The 19,622-nt window shown below is 41.5% G+C and overlaps 1 protein-coding gene across 12 annotated transcripts in view; it reads right to left on the reverse strand.

Moving 5' to 3' along the window:
* Positions 1 to 4,954: 4,954 nt before the first annotated feature.
* The window catches only part of OPA1 (OPA1 mitochondrial dynamin like GTPase), an 86,478-nt gene continuing 71,810 nt past the window's right edge, over positions 4,955 to 19,622 (reverse strand). For 7 of the 12 annotated variants that reach the window (XM_072792112.1, XM_072792110.1, XM_072792111.1 and 4 more), the window contains 2 exons: positions 10,081 to 10,148; positions 5,799 to 7,889 (listed from right to left, as the gene is read on the reverse strand). In XM_072792112.1, the coding sequence (XP_072648213.1) occupies positions 10,084 to 10,148 (65 nt within the window). In that variant the 3' untranslated portion in view covers positions 5,799 to 7,889; positions 10,081 to 10,083. Of the gene's footprint in view, positions 7,890 to 8,793; positions 10,149 to 19,622 lie in introns of those variants that run through there. The other 5 variants (XM_072792104.1, XM_072792105.1, XM_072792106.1 and 2 more) reach the window with 3 other exon arrangements.

Here is a 19,622-nt window from a genome sequence, read left to right on the forward strand (position 1 = left end):
CCACCCTGAGACCTCTGGGGGAGCCCAAGATCGTTAAAGAGGACCGAGAGGTTCAGCAGCAGGAGTCAGACAGATGATGGGTCAAAATTAAGTGCAACTGGCGGAAACCCAGAGGCACCGACAGGAGGGCACATGGGGGATTCGAGGGCCAGGTCCTGGTGCCCGGCGTTGGTTACGGGAGCAACGGGAAAACCAAGCACGTGCCGCCCAGTGGCTCCCGAAGTTCCTCGTGCACAACGTCAAGGACGGGAGGTGCCGCTGATGTGCAACAAATCTTACTTTGCTCACAGTGTCTCCTCCGAGGACCGCAAGCCACTGCGGAAAGAGCAGCCCCGCTGGCCATCAGAGTCACCAATCCCAACGCCAGGCTGCGTAGCGAAGGAAATGAGTAGACGGCTTATGTGCGGGTCAGTTGTGTTAATAAAACCATAAAGCTACCAAAAAAAAAAAAAAAAGTGAAGCTGAGGGCAAAAAAGATGCTCTGCAAACCCCTCCGCTCTCTAGTGGAAGCCTCCGCGGGCGCCGGCTTGGACGGGCCCCTGAGTGTCGCCTCCGGTTGCACAGGTGACCCAGCGACAGGCGTGAACGACGGCTGTGCTGCTCATGATTCGATGGTACAGGTAAGAACAAGGGCCACGCTCGCCCACAGAACCACTGATCTGATAGACGCGGGAAGAGCTCGCTTCCATGGCCAGACGGGAAACGTGTGCATGCGTCGCCTTCGCATCTGCTCTGGAAACTTCCCCCGTCCACACTCCCATCGAGCGGCGTCGAGGAGGCTGGGGCAGCGAGCCACGCCCGGCCCGCTGGGGCTTTCCGCTCCGCCGGCGTCGGACAAAGTCACCATGAACTCCCCAACCTGCCCGAAACCATCCAACACAAAGGATCCCCGAATGTCCTCCTCTCCCCCTACAAGCCTGCAAACAAATGGTACAGGGACGAGGTCAGGGAGGGATCCCCGCCCACCAGGGCCTGGGAATTCATTTACCTACCTCGGAGCCCGTGGGGAGGCCGGGAGGCGAGGAGCACATCTGAGCGGCCTTTGCCAGCCCTCCGAGTCTTTGTGGCGCCCGCACAATAGAGGAGCACGAACTGAGCAGCCCGGCGCCCCGAGGACCCGCTCTTTGCAAATGCTAATGGCATTGTGGCTCCTGTCGCCCGGCGCAGAGGGATGTCGATCTTCACACGAACCAGAACAGGCCCATTGTACGCAGGTTTGTGGCCGACGTGCGGTGTCTTCACATCAAAGGCGCAGCCCGTGGCAGGGCACCCAGGCGGCCAGCTGCACCCGGGGTGCCCGGCGGGGTGCCCGGCGCCTCACCCGCCGCCTCACGGTCCCGCTTCGGCCACGCGAGTACAACCGGCAAGGCCGAGAGTGCGCCCGGGGTTCACGGGGCCGCGGCTGCTCGAGCCGAGAGCCCCCTCCGAGGCGGCAGGGGAGCGGGCGGTCGACTGGCTCGGGAGGGGGGCCCAAGGGAACATCGATTCCACGCTCGACGTGCTGGGAAACTAGGAAGGCAAGGCAAGAAAACTAAATAAACTGTGTACGATGTTCTGCAAAGTGAGTCAAGACTGCAGAAGCTTCTGCCAAGAGCCTAAGTTTATTAGAAACAAAAAGGGAGTCAAAATTTGGGGAAATATTCGATGAAGGTCTTAAAAACGGGGGTGGAAACACTTGTGGATCTGAGCGGCTGGGCTAACCCTAAACCTTCTCGAGAATCCACTAGGTCGGGTGGGAAAATCAACGAGAGTAACGAGTTGAGGAAACCCACGAAGTCCTCATCTCTGCTCCTGCCGCTGGGGGCCTGGGGCAGACGCGGGGCTGCAGCTCGTCCTGGGTCGCAGGGACCGTCGCGGAGGCCCGTGCCCGGGGGTGCCGCAGCCGCTCAGCTCGTCGCCTCGCAAGCGAGCTCCGTCCTCTCGGGACTCGCGACAGACGGCGGATCCTGCAAACCGCACACAGGTTCGTAACCAGACTTGCTTTCCAACCTAGACTCCGCTACCCACTAGGGTGACCTTGGGCAGGTGACCTTGGGCAAGTGCCGTGACTTCCGGGCCAATTTCCCCGCCGACGAAATGGCAGTAACGCTGCCTGTGGCAGGGAGCGCAAACCACCAGTCATGCTGGCGCCTTCGAGCTAGATTCAGGTTTTCCTAACTTCAAGACTTAACCCCCCCCAATTCCAGGGGCTCAACCTTCGGCAAGACCGATCCCAAAAGGGCTTCGGGGTCTTCTGGAGGGTCCCAGGGCGCCGGGGCCGGCGACCGCTGTGAGCTCGGCCTGCGAAGCCCTTGGACGGGCCCTGGGGAGGGCGTCCCCTCGTCCCCCCGGCCTAGTGGGGTGCGAGCTGTCACCGAGGCACAGCCGGGCTGCGGCGGGTGCGGGTCCTGCCCACCCAGACCCTGCAGACAAAGGCGGTTCTTGGCAGGGAAACGGGGAGCACTTGCTGTGCTAAGGGCGTGCGGCCACCCCCACGGGGCATCTGGAGGCGAGAGGCTGGGGACTCCTCCGGGGAGCAGTGAAGGAATGTGCGCCTTCCTGGGGGCTGGAGCGAGGGAGCGGGCTGCGGCCTGGGCTGCAGGACAGACGTGTGTGTGTGTGGGGGGGGGCAGGTGTAGGGCTGCGGGACCAATGGGGGCGGCACAGACGGGGGGCGGCAGGGGTAGGGCTGCTGGCCCCAGACCTCCAGGCCATCCTTACTGGGCGGCCTCCGACGGTAGGACACGCTCGAGGTTCTACTCCTGCCAAGTACCTTTTGCAGAAAAGCGGACTTTGCTCTAGTGGGCACATCACGCGGTACTCGTGAAAGCCGAGGACAAGGGAGGGAACCGGGGCGGGGGGTCAGGCCAGCCCGGGCACTGCTGCCCCCCGAGGCCTTGGCCTGATCCTCAGAAAACCTGGGGTGCAGCCGCGGGGTTCGTGCGTGGCAGCTCGGGCCTCACCAGCCTCCGGTCGGTGCCAGGCCCGGGCCGCCAGGGTGAAACCCTCCATTCCAGGCCGCCGCTGACCCCCGACGGCAAGGGCCTTCCGCTTCAGGCCGCTCGGCGGGAGGCGGGAGGCCGGAGGCGGTGGCCGGGCCCTCACTGGGGCTCGGGGCCTGTGGGCCTCTAAAACCCGAGTTTTTTACATTTTCTCAGACAGCAGGACAGGAACCAGGCTAACACCTGGATTCATCAGTTCAAAGCGACGAAGAACTCTGGACCACGAAGGAAGAAAGGAAGCGCACGGCTGTGAAGACGGTGGAGGGACTCCCTACCCCGTGGCCGGACACACGAGCTCGACGCCGGTCCTGCGAAGCGAGCAGGCTCGTCTGCAGTGACCGTACACGCGCGTGTTCAAGCTACGGACTCAACTCTAGCATCTCAAGGTACTTCTTTAACCTGACAATGTACTTTTCTCTTGCCCTTACTTTATGGAACTGTCCTCTTGAGCATAAAGGTCACTCACGTTTAAACTGTCCTGAGACTGTGCTGCTTCCTCATCTTTGACAGTTTCTGCGGTGCTCACCTTAGCTCTTAAGTTTTCTACATCCATCAGCTTAGCTTAGTACGTGCACAATGTGACCGTTTTACTTCTTACAAACTGGGTGTGTTTATTTTAAAACATTTTGGAATAGGGCAGCCCGGGTGGCTCAGCGGCTTAGCACCTGCCTTCGGCCCAGGGCGTGATCCTGGAGACCCGGGATCGAGTCCCACGTCAGGCTCCCTGCATGGAGCCTGCTCCTCCCTCTGCCTGGGTCTCTGCCTCTCTCTCTGTGTCTCATGAATAAACAATAAATAAAATCTTTAAAAAAAAGTTTGGAATACAATTAAACAATACATCTGTGAATTTTTCATATACCTGAAGCTAATTTAATATTACGTGTCAACTATATTCAAATTAAAAAATAAAGAATGAGTAGTTTTTAAGAAGATTTTAATACTTCAATTGGAAGTGTGAGAAGGAAACAAATCACTATTGAATCGATAGAAAGTAAATTCTTCAAACTTTTTTGATACATGAAGTTTTTTTTAAAGGATTTTATTTATTTATTCATGCGGGACTCGATCCCGGGACCCCGGGGTCACAGCCCTGAGCCGGAGGCGGACGTTCAACCGCTGAGCCGCCCAGGAGCCCCATTACATGAAGATTTTGACCTTGAAGTGTACAAAGGATAAAAAAATTAAAGTAAAACTACTATTTGAGCCTCACACTGTGACTGACCTGTTAACTGTGTCAAGTGTGTCTCAGGCTGATGAGACTGAAACATTCTTCCCCAAAAACCTTCCAAAGGAATTCAAAGACTGTCTCTTGACATTTACTCACCCGAAATAAAGCACATCCAGCTATGAGGTGCCACCTAGTGAAGCAATCACGACTTTGAACCTTTCCCTAGTTTTGACTTCAGCCAACCACAGCAGTCCTGGAGAAGGCACAGCACACCTATGCGCTGCTGCCTTATTTTACACATCGAATGATGAACAGACAAGAAGTATCAATTAGACGCAAAGTTCTGGGGGAAAAGAATGAGAAAAGGGAGTTCACAATTAAGTGGTAGATGAAAGTAAGGGATCCTCAAGGGTCCTTCCCATTCTGAGACTCAGGTATGACTTTGCAGTAGGCCCCGTACGGATGAACGTGGTAGCATCATCAATGAAAATGATGGCCGTGGCAGCAAAATCCAATTAAAAGACATTTTTAATATATTTTATCAAAGAAATTAGCAAAATGTTTTGACAAGTATCAAGACACGAAAAAAGACAGCATTGTCTGACCGTGGATTACAAGTGTGAGACGTGAAGCATGTGAAGTGTAAGGACCCAGAAGAGCCACGTTAGGCGGCCTGTGAGACCACGGATTTGGTGGCACCGTGAGATCACATGAGGACCCTGTGCGCACAGGTCTCTCCTCTCTCTCTCACCCCCTCATTAATACAAAGAGAAGTTACAAGATGCTCTCCAATGTAGAATCGGGATGTGACTTAAATATCTTTAATTACTCATCTACACAAATGACCTTAATTAAGCACAGGCAAAATATAAATTGCAGTGACGTCTACGCGGAGTGTGATGGTTTCAAGAATACAAAGTTCATTCACAGTGCACAAGTAAACACCAGGTTGAATTTTAGGTATTTAAACACATAGCCATGATCATTCAAAAGTAAGTGTATTTGTAAGCGCGTCTCTGTACTCCTGAAGTACCTGAAACTACGGCAAACACCAGCATTATTTTGATCCCTCTTACAGGAAAACTAAAATACCGTATTTCTTTCTGCAGATAAATACATCCGAAATATACAATTATTAAGTAGTCAAGGAATTCACCTCTTAAGCCTATGCTCTGAACCTTTATCACGGGTGAATTTCCCAAATTATACGGTGAGGAAGCACCACTCTGCAATGTTCCCTACTCATTTTTACACACCTCCTTTGCACGTGGAGGCCACGCCGCTGGTGGGAACGGGCCCACTGGAGTAAAGCCTGAAAAACGGAGGGAACACAAAGAGGAGACGACGAAGCCACCAGGAAAGGCGGACGGCTCACCTGCAGCTGGGGCTCCGCGGCCCCGTGAAGCAGCAGGGCGGCCTGTCTGCTACTGTGCATTGCCCACCAGTACTGAGCTCGGACACTCCTACTCTGTGTGGCTGTTCGTCTTCCATACGGAGCTCTCCTCGCTCCGTTCTTGGCAAATTCTGCCACGAGAAACAAAGGATTCCTGCTCGAGTTAGTACTTGACTCCTGTACGTTGAATTTCTGAAGTGATTTGTTTAAATTTGAATCATTTGTGATTTTTGAACTATAGACACAACACACCGGGTTTACCGTTGAGAATCTGAATTTTATTTTTTTCTTTTAATAACATATTATCAACCTAACATTCAAGGAAGAAACTAAAAAAAGCATGCTTAGAATGAGATCAGCTAAAAAGGAGAAAAAAATACGTAGTCCATGATAGAAAGAAATCCTATTACTGCGGGGGAGGAGGTGGTGTCTGGACTCTTACGTGGGATTTTTAATCACATTAACTTTTATCATCTATTTGTAAGTTTAAATTATAAACACTGACCTCGAAATGAAGACCCTCCCATCCCTGTTTCTTAGATTTATACAAAGAGATGTGAAAAAAGTACTGACTTAACATCAGCCTTTTGCTTGGGAAACATCTACAGACATACAGCTGAGGGTATTTTTCCTATCCACAGCACAAATAAACGTGGTCCTATTTCTTCAGAAATAGATTTATAGTTGTAGGTCGTTGTGTTTTTACAACTATAAAAATATTAATAATTGCATGGTGCCTGCTTCCGTGAGGGGTAGTTGCCACCAAGCAGCACTGGTTAGAGGAGTTAACCAGTGAGGTCATCTCCAAATTCGGCACAGGACGCTGGGCGGCTCTGCTCCCTTTCTGTTCACCCATCAGCCCTAGGGCTGAAAGACGTGAAATGTCTTTGGCTACTTATCGGCCACAGAACGATGTGGGCTGCTGACAGCCGTGTGCAGCTCGATCTACCTTTCTTCTCAGACAGTATAAAACAAATATTCACCAGATTCTGAATTTGTGAAATAACTTTGTGATATCCCTCCAACTTTGCATATTGTCATCAGACCTTGAAAGGAATCACAGTGAAGAATATATTGATGCTAAATTAAAAAAAAAAAAAAAAGTGGGGTGGCAAGGGAACTGTTACCCACCATAATTCTAAAAAAGCTGTAAAATTAACTATAAAATAAAAGCTGTCACACAATGGGCCTTTTTATTAGAATAATAAAGGCTTAATGAAATGGCAACAAACAGCAGAGACGAGAAAGACTATCTAAGTCAAAAATGGCATATTTCTGTGCTTTAAAGTCCTTTAGCCAATAAATAAAAGTTATTTGTATGAAACACAAGAAAACACTGTGAAGGGACTATAACTGAATAGCAATGAACCAAATCTTAGGTTTTTCTTTTTTACACCTTCAGCCAAGAGGGAGGTGGTCAACATTATTCTGTTGAAATAAATCCTATTTAAAAGAGTCTTGTAACAGAAAGTAGTCTCGTTCTCGCTTTTCCCGATGCCCACCTGAAATGCTTGACCACCGTCTACATGAAATCAGTCAGCTGATGACTCTTTGTCTTCCTTATCCTGTGTCACAATCCAGTAGCTCTGTCAACAGGCTCAAAAAACCCCGCGAGTTAACAAAACCCGGCTTGCCTATACAACATTCAAAATGAATGAATCTGAAATGGGTGCAGAAAGGACAACAGGGCCAACGGAAGCGAACAAGGAAGCGCTGCTGACTTCACCTCGAAGGCAGCGAGCGCTCTCAGCTGTCACCGGAGGCGGGACCTCTTTCACTGGACATGGAGCTGTGATCGTCCAAATTAACTTATTTGAGGTGCTCTGCTCTTAGCTAGTCCTCTTTTCACATGATAAATGTACACTGAATTTTCATCATCAGCTTCTGCACATAGAACGTTACGGATACAGACAACAACTCCGCGGGTTACCATCATCTTATATACAACTGATAGCTTTTCACAACACCTGGCATTTTCTCCCCGGAAAAAAATGGACACTGCGTAACATCCCCTCATGAATTAGTTGAACGAGTGCCACCACAAATGAGACAAGCAGGAGAGCAAGTTTCTTATCTTCAAGGACTGACCCTAAGGGCCACACCGCTTGTATTATCTCAATTTGTCACTTCAACACAGTAAAATAGGATTTTAATGCCATTTCCACTGTTCTTGCATTCGAAAGGCAACTGATGGTTAAAGTGCCTCGAACACGCATAAATTATTTTTATCCCATGACTTTATTTTATGTTTAGAAAGGTGAAATAGAAGGAAAAAAGGCAGGACAAGAGACTTTGGAGTTTTCTTTCTTCACATGTATGCTGAGGTGATTATATTATGAGTAGGATTCTGTAAAAATAAACACATTTGATAAATTAAGGCATGAGGAGACATAAGCAGACTTTCTAAATTTTATTACTGCATGATCCTAAAAATACTGAAGCTTAACTGCCTGTCTGCTAGTCTTATTAATTTCAAAGTATCACCTACTATAACAAAAGAATGATATTACTAACATGATGTATGAACCAAAAAATACTGTAATTCATTTTTTTATGGAAAAAATTTAAAAACACACGAAAATCAAGCAGCAGGAGGAATCTGTATATGGCTGTGCTGGGTATATAATCATCAGCAATTATCGGAATGAATTACGTGTAACTCTCAGGCTGAGGAACTCCACACATGTTAAAACTATTACTAAGAAACTATCCTTAAAGTGCCTGGTACCTTTTATAAAATGGTCAGCATGAAGCAAGGCGACTACTAGTTTGCCACATTTATTCTTTTCAATGGATCCGCAAGGTATAAAACAGATCATGTGTCCAGCAACACACAGATAATTCTAACAGTTCCCAGGGTTATACATCCCAAGGGTTGGGAAGGGCTGTAGAATCTAAAGACATGTAAGGAACAAAGTTGGGATGGTTTCCCCATAGATGATTAATCATCACAACTCAGCTCTGGGGCCTGCCCTGGCCTCCACCTGAGACACACAGTCTGGCAGGAAAAGGCATGTTCCCAGGAGCGACGGTAACACTAACATGTCACACTGACCAGCTAGGGAAGTGACACTGGCCACTGTGTAAAACACTGGCTCGCTTTAGGCTTCCTCATTTTATTAAAGACAGAAAGGCAGCTTATATCTTTAATGGGTTTCTGTGATTTTCATGAATGTCCCCCTACCCCCACCTGTCCCGAACCACACTTATAAACAAAATTATCAAGAGAACTTTGGTACTGAAGAGGAGAATTTCCAAATCAAAAAGGCTCTCAAAATGTTTATTTCTCACATTAATTATTGATAATAATTATGACAACAAGGAAGATATCATAACAACCTTATGGCTTTAACAGGAAATTTTCATACACGAAGTTGTGTAAAGCATTTATGAACACAGGCACTGAACAGCAATGAATTAGTCTGGGGCTGTGTTAAAGACGACTGATATTTAGTCTCTAGATACGTTCTGCATCCATCCACACCATCCACAGTAGCAGGTGTACTTCGCTTCCCGGAGAGGAAACAAAGTGACAAAGCATTACTGGAAAGCTTTCTAACTCCTTCCTCTCTCCTTCATCCCTAGTAAGCTGTTCTGAGGGATAAGGGTCTGAGCTGTGCTTCCTTTTCTAGCTTGCTTTCTCAAATATACTGTCCTCCAGTGGAGGAAGACCCACAGTTTGGGTAAAGAGCCTCTTTTGAAATGAATGCAGCTGGGGAGGGGAATCTTCTCCTCCTTCCAGTTCTGCCTACGGGGCAGGCTGCAGGCTGCCTACAGGGTGAGGCTCACAGATAAAGTGATGAATTAAATATTTTAAATACACAATAATGTCTTAATTATAGCATTTTCCCTTTCTCAACTTCTTCAATAAAAAGCAAAAGACTTACTAATTAGAATTCTTTAGCAATAATTAGGAGGTTACTATGCTACTAAGGCAAGTCTTTAAATATGTAATACTTTACTTGGAACATGCTTCCAACGCCAGACTAGAGACCTACACTAAGAGTCCACGCATTCAGAAGAGTACCACATTCTAAGGCTATCTGAGTAATTTTAAATGGGAGAAATGTTTTTAAATATAAGAGAATAAGATTAAGAACAACAGTTAGGATTATTAATCAAGCCAAATAAATGCTTTGCAATTTAACACACACGTAATTATCCACTGAACGTGAACAATGAGGAATAAAATAATGAGAGCTACAGTTCAATTCTTTACATGCAGAAAACTGACGAGCCACATGCGTATTATGAAACAGCTTAGCTTTGTTTACCTTTGTTCTGTCCAAAATGAGTTCTAGGGAATATTTTTAGTTCAGCCAGAGGCAATCAAGTATTGAAAAGGAACATTACACATATGAAATGTAGAATTAGTTTCAGAGATTCCTGCCATTAAAATGATTTAATTACATTAAAATTGCTATTAAGGAATAAGCAGGATATAGTCAAATACAATGATAAACTATAATAATAAGTTAAAAAATATAAATTTTGCATCTAGTCAGTACCAATGCAGGAAGAGGACTTTGACTTATTACCATTTATTTTTCCTGATGAAGAGCTTCAATAAAAGCATCAAGTTTTTCTTGAATTTCTCTAACTTTCTCTGTGGAGTAAAAAAAGATAACAAATTAGTTAAAAGTGAATTTCTTTCTCAAAGACAATACAAATCTTAGAAGATAATTATTCAATAAATGGTCTGGGATACTCTATTTGGGAAAAGGGGAAAAAATTACTTTAGCACCACACACCATCTGATATCCAAAAAAGGTTCAAATGGATTGTAGTAGTAGCTCTTAACAATTTTTTGGAAAGGGAAGGACTATGGGGTTGGTGACAGACTCTTCTGAGAATGTTTTAAGAGTTATGGAATCTATGTAGAGAAATGTATGTATAAAAACATATGTAACTGCTTATAGAATTTTAAGGAGTTCTCTGATTCTCTGGAGTCCAACCAAGGACTCAGCAATATCTGGAACAGAAGAAAATATAAAATAAAATAATGGAACTATTTTTAAAAATTAAAAGAGAATACAGGTGAGCATTTAATAGGCCTTAGACTGGAAAGAGACTTTCTAGGATAAATGGGAAAAGTTATAAAGGATAAGATTACCAGTATTACCACATTAAATCGTATACTTTATATGTCAAAATGTCCTAAATTTAAAAGATAAAAGAAATTGTAGGAAATATTTGCAACAAACATGAAAAGGGAAAAACACTTTAAAAATACATACAAAAAAATTACTTTTCTAGCTATAAATTAATAAAGTTTAAAAACACCACAGGTACTGGAGAAAGACTTAGATTATTTTATCTGAATTTTATATTTTCATGTTTACAGCCTTCCAAATAAAATCTATACCTTCTCTCTGAAAGATTTCCTTCACAGAAAAATAAACTAGTCACAGTACACGTCAACCTCTGAATGTCAAAAAAATAAATAAATAAGTCATGATTTATTCTACTTCATCGCTAATTTAATCATGCAACTCCTCCTTTAAAATATAGCTTGTGGTAAGCCCAGTAACAAATATTTTTTGCCTGTTTAACATAATTCTACATATTAGTGGGAATTAGCAATTAAAGTGAAGTGACTGGTTCAAAACTATTGGTCTAGAGGCAAAACTGTAAAGCATTCTGCTTTGTATCTGGAAAAATCATTGTAATATTTTATTTATTTATTTGTTTGTTTATTCATGTGTTTGAGTGGGAAGAGAGGCAAAGTGAGGAGAGAATCTCAAGCAGACTCTACTGAGCATGGAGCCCGACGTGGGCTCATCTCCTGACCCTCAGCTCATGATCTGAGCTGAAACTTCAGGTTTCAGACACTCAAGTGACTGAGCCACCCAGGCACCTCAGCACTTCTATATTTTATATTTAAAAATAATCTGCAATTGAAGACATAAACATTTCTGAAGCTGGACAATCTGTGAGCGGGCGGTACAGTAGCATCACTCACGAGACACTGTTCAGAGCAAGATCTGTTTGTACTGAAAGAGACCAAGGGCTACTGAAGCAGTTGTGATGAACAGCAATGAAAGGAAGAACTGTCCTCTTTATGAATTCTTATTAGCAGTGCAGGAACTCAACAAAGCCTATAAGGCTGCATATCAAGAACATAGTGTCTTCATCTTTTTTTTTTTTTTGCCAGTAATTTAACACTTCTACCTCTTGGTATTAGTCTGAGACTATCACAAAATCAAAAGAGAAAAAAAAAAAACCCTACTGTTTTTTAATCAAACTATTTACTGAGCAAATATGAGAATAGTTATCGCAGAGGTGGCAATAATTCCTTAATTGCAAAAGTAAACTGGAGAAATGGTAAAAAATAATCCTAGCCCATCTCTTGGAAGTTTAGTCTGTACTATCTGTAAAAGAACAGTCAAACCCCGTAAACTACATCCTTTCTCAAAATAAGGCCACATTCTTATTTTTAAAATTAATTCATCTAGTTGCTTAGAAATAGCTTCACCTATTTTCTTCAGTACATTTTAGAGAGTTCCACATAGTGCAGTTCATCAGCTGGAGAAATTTTTTTTTTTTTAAAGGGGAGGGAGAGTAGGAGAAAAGGAGTTTTCTATATGGCCTCTGAGAAATTTGGAAATGAACAGGGTATTTAAAAAAATCATCTGGCTTAAATAGCACAACGCATGAAATTTAAACAGGTGTTTGAAAGCCTTGGAAACCCCTTTAAACATTTCACTAAGAACTATTTCTCCTTGGGAAACCTGTACTGTATGAAGAGAGGAAATCTGATTCTATTTGCTCCATGATCTGAGTACAATCAGGCAGCTGCAGGGCCAGCTCCATCCATCCTTTTCCCTGTCACTGACCTCCATCCATAGCTGGACAATCTGTGAGCGGGCGGTACAGTAGCATCACTCACGAGACACTGTTCAGAGCAAGATCTGTTTGTACTGAAAGAGACCAAGGGCTACTCTAATGCAGGTGACTAACTGTAGAGTCCGAATCAAATTCAAATACTTCTAAAATTAAAGACAGGCAATTTTTTTCCCAAATGAAAGCAAACAGACTTATCTAATTACTTTAATAAGAAAACCACAGAATAAAATTGTCAAATTTTGCTTTTAAAAAGCTGTTTTTACTAAATATTTTACAATTAGAGTATCAGGACACCATGCCACCGTATTCTGAAACCTCAAGAATGACACAAAGGGTATTTACTTAAGTAAGTCACTGAGAAGTAATGGCGGGGGAGCAGGGAGAGGAGGAGAGGAGAGGAAAGAGGTAAATGTTAAAAGAAAAAAGGGTAATTGTGATAAATGTATCCTTTATAAATTTAAAAATTCATTTCTTGCCCCTTCATTTTATACAGTGCACTCAAGGGAGTAATATGGGCACACAGATGCCCTCTTGCCTTTGAGAAGAACTCCTCAGTCACCTCCTACCTACTTCATTCTAAGTCTATGAAGTGTCTACTCTGGGATGATTTTAAATCCTGTGTTTCAAAAAAAAAAAAAAAAAAATCCCATGTTACATTTGGTCCTCATACGACCCTGAAAGTGTCACTCTCAAAGACGAGGACACGAAGCCTGGAGAGTTATTAGCTCTGGGACATGCTTCTGATTCAGAAACATACTAAATTTGCTACCATATATAGACTCTAAATGGTAACAAAACAAATGCTATTATTTCAAGTGTATTTGTTTTAAGTTTTACCTTTAATGTGCAATAAGATATGTTGTGCTAAAAGTTTGGGAATGGAATAGTTACCAAGTACTCTCCTAAGTAGTTCTGAGCCTAGGAAGGACTAAAAAACATACAATACGTATTACCTCTTGAGAAGACTACATCTATACACATTTGAAGAAATCCTTGCAAAACCATACAAAAGTATGAAGCTGAACAAAGAAAGTCCAGCATCTTCAATGTCTACAACGTCAGACTCAATATACACACTCAATAGATACTTGATAAATGGTAACCGAAGTTCCCAGAAATACAGCACAGAAAATAAAGGCTATAGGTTATCGAGAAAGAAAACATCACTGGACGGGCTTCCTGGGTGTTATGCCAGTGACCAAGAGGGCAGAAGCCAGGAGCTAAGAACCAGAGCCAGCCTGGGCACAGGAGGCAGCGTACACACTGACAATGAAGATCAGGGACAGCTGCTGGGTCACCCGAACCACACAAGCAACACTGAACAGAGAATACTCAGATCTCACGATACAATACCAGGGGAAAGAGAAACTTCAATTTAATTATTACACTTATTAAGACTAAAATATGCTGACCTTGTGCGTGTACACACATACACACACAGAGCTTTAGAAAGTAGACTATTTCATTCTTTGCAAAGAAGCTATATTACAAATAACAGCATTATTTCTCGTATTTGAATTCACTCATTTTAAATTCTAAGTTTTCAGCACTTTTATATACTAACTATGCCACCTGACTACGTACAGAAAATAGAGTTATCCATAAAAATAGGGTTAAGTGTGAGCAACTAAAACTTTCTACTTTCTGATCCTTCCAAATTAATGTCCCAGTATTAGTGTTCTCAAGTCCCAAGATCTTACTGTATTTAACTATTTTGCTATTATAAATTTCCCACGGAAATGTGTGCACAGATTAGCATGGCTAATTACAAAACAAACTCCTTTTTCTATTAAATATTTGCATTTAATATTTATAGCTAGAGAGTTCTTATAAAATTTTAGATTAACTTGATAAATTAAACCAACTCAGGAAGGGATTAAACAAACCGCTATTTCTGTTTGAACTGCTATTTCGGTTCTGAAATAGGCAATTCTACATGTAGTGAATATGGAGTCTACTTTCCATTTATCCAATGTTTACTTAAAAGATGAACTATTTCAAACATCAATTCATTGTACTTCTTGATTGAGTCATGAATATTCCCATAATCCCCACCTCATAAACCGTTCATCTCAGTGAATGAAGTTCCTTCTCTTTTTTCTTTTCTTCAGATGACTTGACACCCATTCATGTTTTGGGTCCCTTTATCTCCACATGAAATGATACTGCTACTCTCAGTTTCTTTTTGAATCTTCTGATACTTGCTCTAAAAGTCTCAAATTTGGACTAATCTGTAATTAGGTTTTGAATACACTGTGAATACCAAAAGGCCAAACCTGGGAGAAGGTTCACTTCAGTGGTTAATAACAGTTTAGAACAGGAACAAAGAACCACACACAAAACACTACCACATGCACTGAAATAAATCTTTTACAACTTCTGAGGTTTTCGGAGAAAGCACAAAGACACGAACTGCAAACTTACTAAGGCAGTGTACTTTAAGTAAACCACACATCCAAAGATCAAAATGTACCTTAACAGAACTGTTTTATAACATGCTGCATACATACTTTGTACCAAGTTTGAAGACACCCTGTAGGTGAGATTTTGCTGTAAAAAAGCTGATCACTAAAGGACTGAAAATTAAAAGAACAATTTTTAACATGTGATATATGTTGCTCCTAAAAAGGCCTGCCTTTTATTAGGCAATTATACAGTAAGTGCTCATTAGAAGTTCAGTATTTAGAGGAATTACCCAGAGTACTGGGAAACAAGGAAAGAAAACAAACAAAAAAGGTGAACAAGAGACCAGGTTTAAGATTCTCAAAGGTATAGTCAAAAAGATTTAGATTTAGCACAAGTCAAAATTGTGCACCTTTTACATCGATGAGAGGAAAAACCAGAGAGATAGTCAAAGGCGTATAGCTAAATCCGACACTTCCCTGAATCTTGGCACTATAGTTTTTTTTCCCTACAAATAGACATGAATATTTTAAACACTCATTAATGAAGACAAACAGAATACTTCTGCTTCTTACAGAAAAAGGAGGCATCATTTCCTGTGTCCTGGAAAGCTATTTGAGACTGAGATGGTAATTTCAAAGCTAGGCGGGGTCCCTGACTTCTAGGGGTCTGCTGAAGGTGGTAATAGAGTTGTCTGGGTCATTTTCATTGTCTCAAAAGTTCAAATGGAAATCTTTGGCCCAAACTATATCTACTTTATAGTTTTCTTAGGAACAATGATTATTTAGGCTGATAGAAGATATAATGGTAACTCTGTGTTTCTAAGGAAAAAGATTACTGTAGACAGATCTTCCAAAACATAGACTTCACAGGAGTATACAATAATGAAAGGTGTGTTTTATGACAACAAATGCTACAAACCCCTAGTCTAACACCTTTAATAATCAAGGGAGCAGTAATTTTATATGGTTTTTGCAAAGATGAGGACATAGTGGATTAAAAGCTATGTGACAGCAGCAGTCAGGAGAAGCAGGTTTCTAGCCCCAGCTTTGCCTTTAACTTCACAACCACAGTCATGTCACAGCTCTAGTTTATCTATAAAGTAAGGAAATCTGTCCAGAAGCATTCAAAGCCTGTATTGCTTTAAAACTTAGGACTGAAATATATTATTATGATTATATGTTTTAACTGCATCCTTTTAAACTTGTCTTATTTGCTTAGTATTTTTTATTTATTGGATATTAAGCTCTAGTAAAAATTCAACTGCATATGACAATATTATCCTCACAGGGCTATATAATTTTAGAAATACCAGTTTTATACTGTCCCCACCCCCATCCCCACCCCCAGCATAGAAATCAATGTGGGACCGCTTGCATGAATTACCTACGTACAAAAAAGTCCGTTATTTAATATCACTTGGCCTAGCACAGAACTTGCTATGCAATAGATGTCTATGGATATTCATTCACTGTTGAGTAATCTACTTAACAATACGTAATTCAAACGTTAAAGATGACCATTTTAAAAATTTGCTATAATTAGACCCCCCCCCCAAAAAAAACAGTATGATTTAGAAAGCTGCCTTAAGAAAGTCTATGAGACAAATTACTTTATATTCTTCTAGTTTCTCTTTTCTTAAGGCTCTTTTAGCTAATATAATCAAAACCACTTAAAACACTTTCATGATATAGTAAAGCTAATTCTCCATAAGACTTCGTATGAATGAACACAGAGCAGCCTTACACTTGGGTCTTTCACTTTCATAAGTAAATGGCAATCGTAATTTCATCTCGGCTAACTATTAATGCTTATGGAACTGCTCTTAATTAATAGAGTAGCTCCTTCCAGGTTTTTGTCACTGTCAATGAGTGTAAAACCTTGAACTTTGTGCTACCTGTTATTAAAAGGCTCAGCTGCAAGAAGAATTCATATTTATGGAAGATTGTATGGAGGACACTAGACATTAGCTACTACGTAAGTTTATCTTTAGATAAGTCACACAGCTACGTATCTGGACTGCATCATTTTGATTTCACCTAGAACTGCTTATGCTATTAGCCTACATTGAGCCAAAACCCAGTAAAGAGCCCTGTGAAACTCATGATTATATGTAGTCACTTGATTTACTTTATCCTATAATTCAGTGAGGATGAAGGAAATTTCCCTGAGGCGCTGTATACTAGGAACACCTATGCTTCCACTAAGCAACGGTGTGTCTGTCAGCCACCAGCAACACCACGTCATCGACTTTGTTTTCCATTTTGCATCAGCTGTCTAGGAAATTCAGAGCTAAATTTTCAGGTCACTTGCAAAACAAGAGAACCCCTGAGCAAGTATTTTGAGGGGGTACCAATCTTATCCCAAGTTTCACATCATTCCACTTGCCTTAACTTTCTTTCCTTTCACTCAACTTTCCACTTAAGCATTTTTACATCTTGTAAAGGATAGATCTTTGCAAAAGCTGCCTCGTATCTTTTGGAATAGGGCAGGGAATTAATGAACAACCTAACAAACTAGTTCATAGAAGGTGTACCACTAGGCAGCTGATTCATATAATATGCCATAATACTTGAAGAGTGGTCTTTTTATGCTGGTAATGTTTTTAAAATCAGTAATTTAAAAATATATTGAGGGGACAATTAATCGTCCATTAATTTAGTTCCATTAACCTTCTATAAGTAATTTCTGCATGGGAGAAAACATTTTTATTTCTGCTCAATGTTTGGAAAATCCAATGATATAAATACATATATTAAAGCATTTCTTTTTAGCAATGGGAGAAAAAAAATGGTAAGTTTTTATGGGATTCAGGATTGTCTTTTAAATGTAAAAAATAAAAAAAGGGGATCCCTGGGTGGCTCAGCGGTTTGACGCCTGCCTTTGGCCCAGGGTGTGATCCTGGAGTCCCGGGATCGGATCGAGTCCCACATCGGGCTCCCTGCAGGGAGCCTGCTTCTCCCTCTGCCTGTGTCTCTGCCCCTTTTTCTCTCTCTATCATAAATGAATAAATTTAAAAAAATCTTAAAAAAAAACTAAATAAATGTAAAAAAAATAAGATTAATAATCATCTACTGTGAATTGTTTTATTCTGTACCCAGTACATAAAATGTTACACATTATTTACATCTGTCTACTCAAATTATGGTGAAAAAAATCTTTAAAAGTTATATTTTAGCTCATTAATGATACATTGTTTTATTCCCCCACCAAAGGGTTTAAATACACTATTTCAAAATGAATATATTCCTTCTGTCTCCACAGAAAAATCTAAATATCAAAACAATTTCTAAAATATGATTTAGGTTATTAGTTGAGAAGACTAAAAAATCGTTAGCCAAATGACCAATAAAATATTCGGTCTAAATCAATTAAGAAAGCTTTAAAATAACTCATCGTCTTTTTTCTTTTCTATTTCCCTCTTTTTCTTAAAAGTACATTTTACTCTGAATTTTGTTAGAAGGAAAGTTGAAACATTTTAAGAAAAGGAAAACCACCCAGGCAGCCTTTAAAGAGACAGGACATCATTTATCACCTGTGAAGACAGATTTATAAGAAGAGGGCCCCTTCTGTTCCTTTAAGGCTGCAAAACAGATGGGAAGTGAATGGACAGTCAATGGGACAAGAAAACACATGGGAGGTGCTGCTGTATGTATGTTCCCAGCATAAGAAAGAGGTCAAGATTGTAACTGCATGACTGGGTCCTGGAAAGGGTCTTTCTTCAAGCTGTTACAAAGACAAACGCTGTTCCTCATCCTGCTGTCAAACTGTTATAAATATTGGTTTGTCAAAAGACCTTCAGTACTGAAGCCTTAAAAAGGAGGCGTAACAGATGAATGAATCATGAGAATGATTCTTAAACAGTCAGCTCATTAATGTAATTTTTAAAAGTAAAAAAGTAATATGTGAACAGACACTGTAATTCTGATTTATGAACCTACCCAAAAGTTTGTGAAAAAAATATGGAACTAACAATTGCAGGTTTTAATAAAGCTACGATTTAAGCGAGATGAAAAACAAAAATGAAATACAATTATATCTCTTAACTATGATGCTGCAGCAGGACAAAGGATTATTATTAAACTTATCACAGGAAGAGCTACCGGCATTCATGTTTTGTTAGGCTGATTCTGTACTGAATTTCAGTCATTTCTCACTATAACCCTGTAAAGAGGCATCATTGTTGATGCTGGTTCCAGAAGTCAGGATAAGGCTCAAAGAAATGAAAATAACTTCAGAATCAGTATTACATATTCATTAATTTAGAAAATCACCTTTGCATTTTGCCACAATTTCTTATTTTCTACAGAAAAGGCAAATTACAAAATTGAAACAGCAGTAAAGAATACACAGATTTATAAATCTGTATATTGATCTTTTTCGAAGAATGAAACCATTACATTATGTCTTTAGGAGACAAATTCATTGTTCAAGATTCCTAATAATTAGTTTAGGAGAGTAGGTTCAAAAACTAGCACACTGAAAATAAAAAAGAAAGCCAAATTACATGAACTCGCTTACCCACAAGCAAAAACCCAAAGACTAAAGAGTAGAATCGTTAAAACAAATCTAAGAAGATACTACCTCTAACACATGTTGTGAGCTCCAGCTTTGCCAAAAATATTTACGTAACTGGCTAAATCGTTTCCCTCAACGAACATTAATTTCCCCATCTGAACAATGGGGATAATACCTTACAAGCGAGCCTCCTATGCCACGGAAATATGTAACACTTTCTATAAAGTGTAAAACTGTATACAAACGTCAGAGACAGTTGTAGAGCTCCAAGCACGATTTGGATCCCAAAGTACCAAATACTGCAGTTACACGG

This window comes from Canis lupus, chromosome 22 (genome assembly GCF_048164855.1).
Source record: "Canis lupus baileyi chromosome 22, mCanLup2.hap1, whole genome shotgun sequence".
Taxonomy (NCBI): Eukaryota; Metazoa; Chordata; class Mammalia; order Carnivora; family Canidae; genus Canis; species Canis lupus.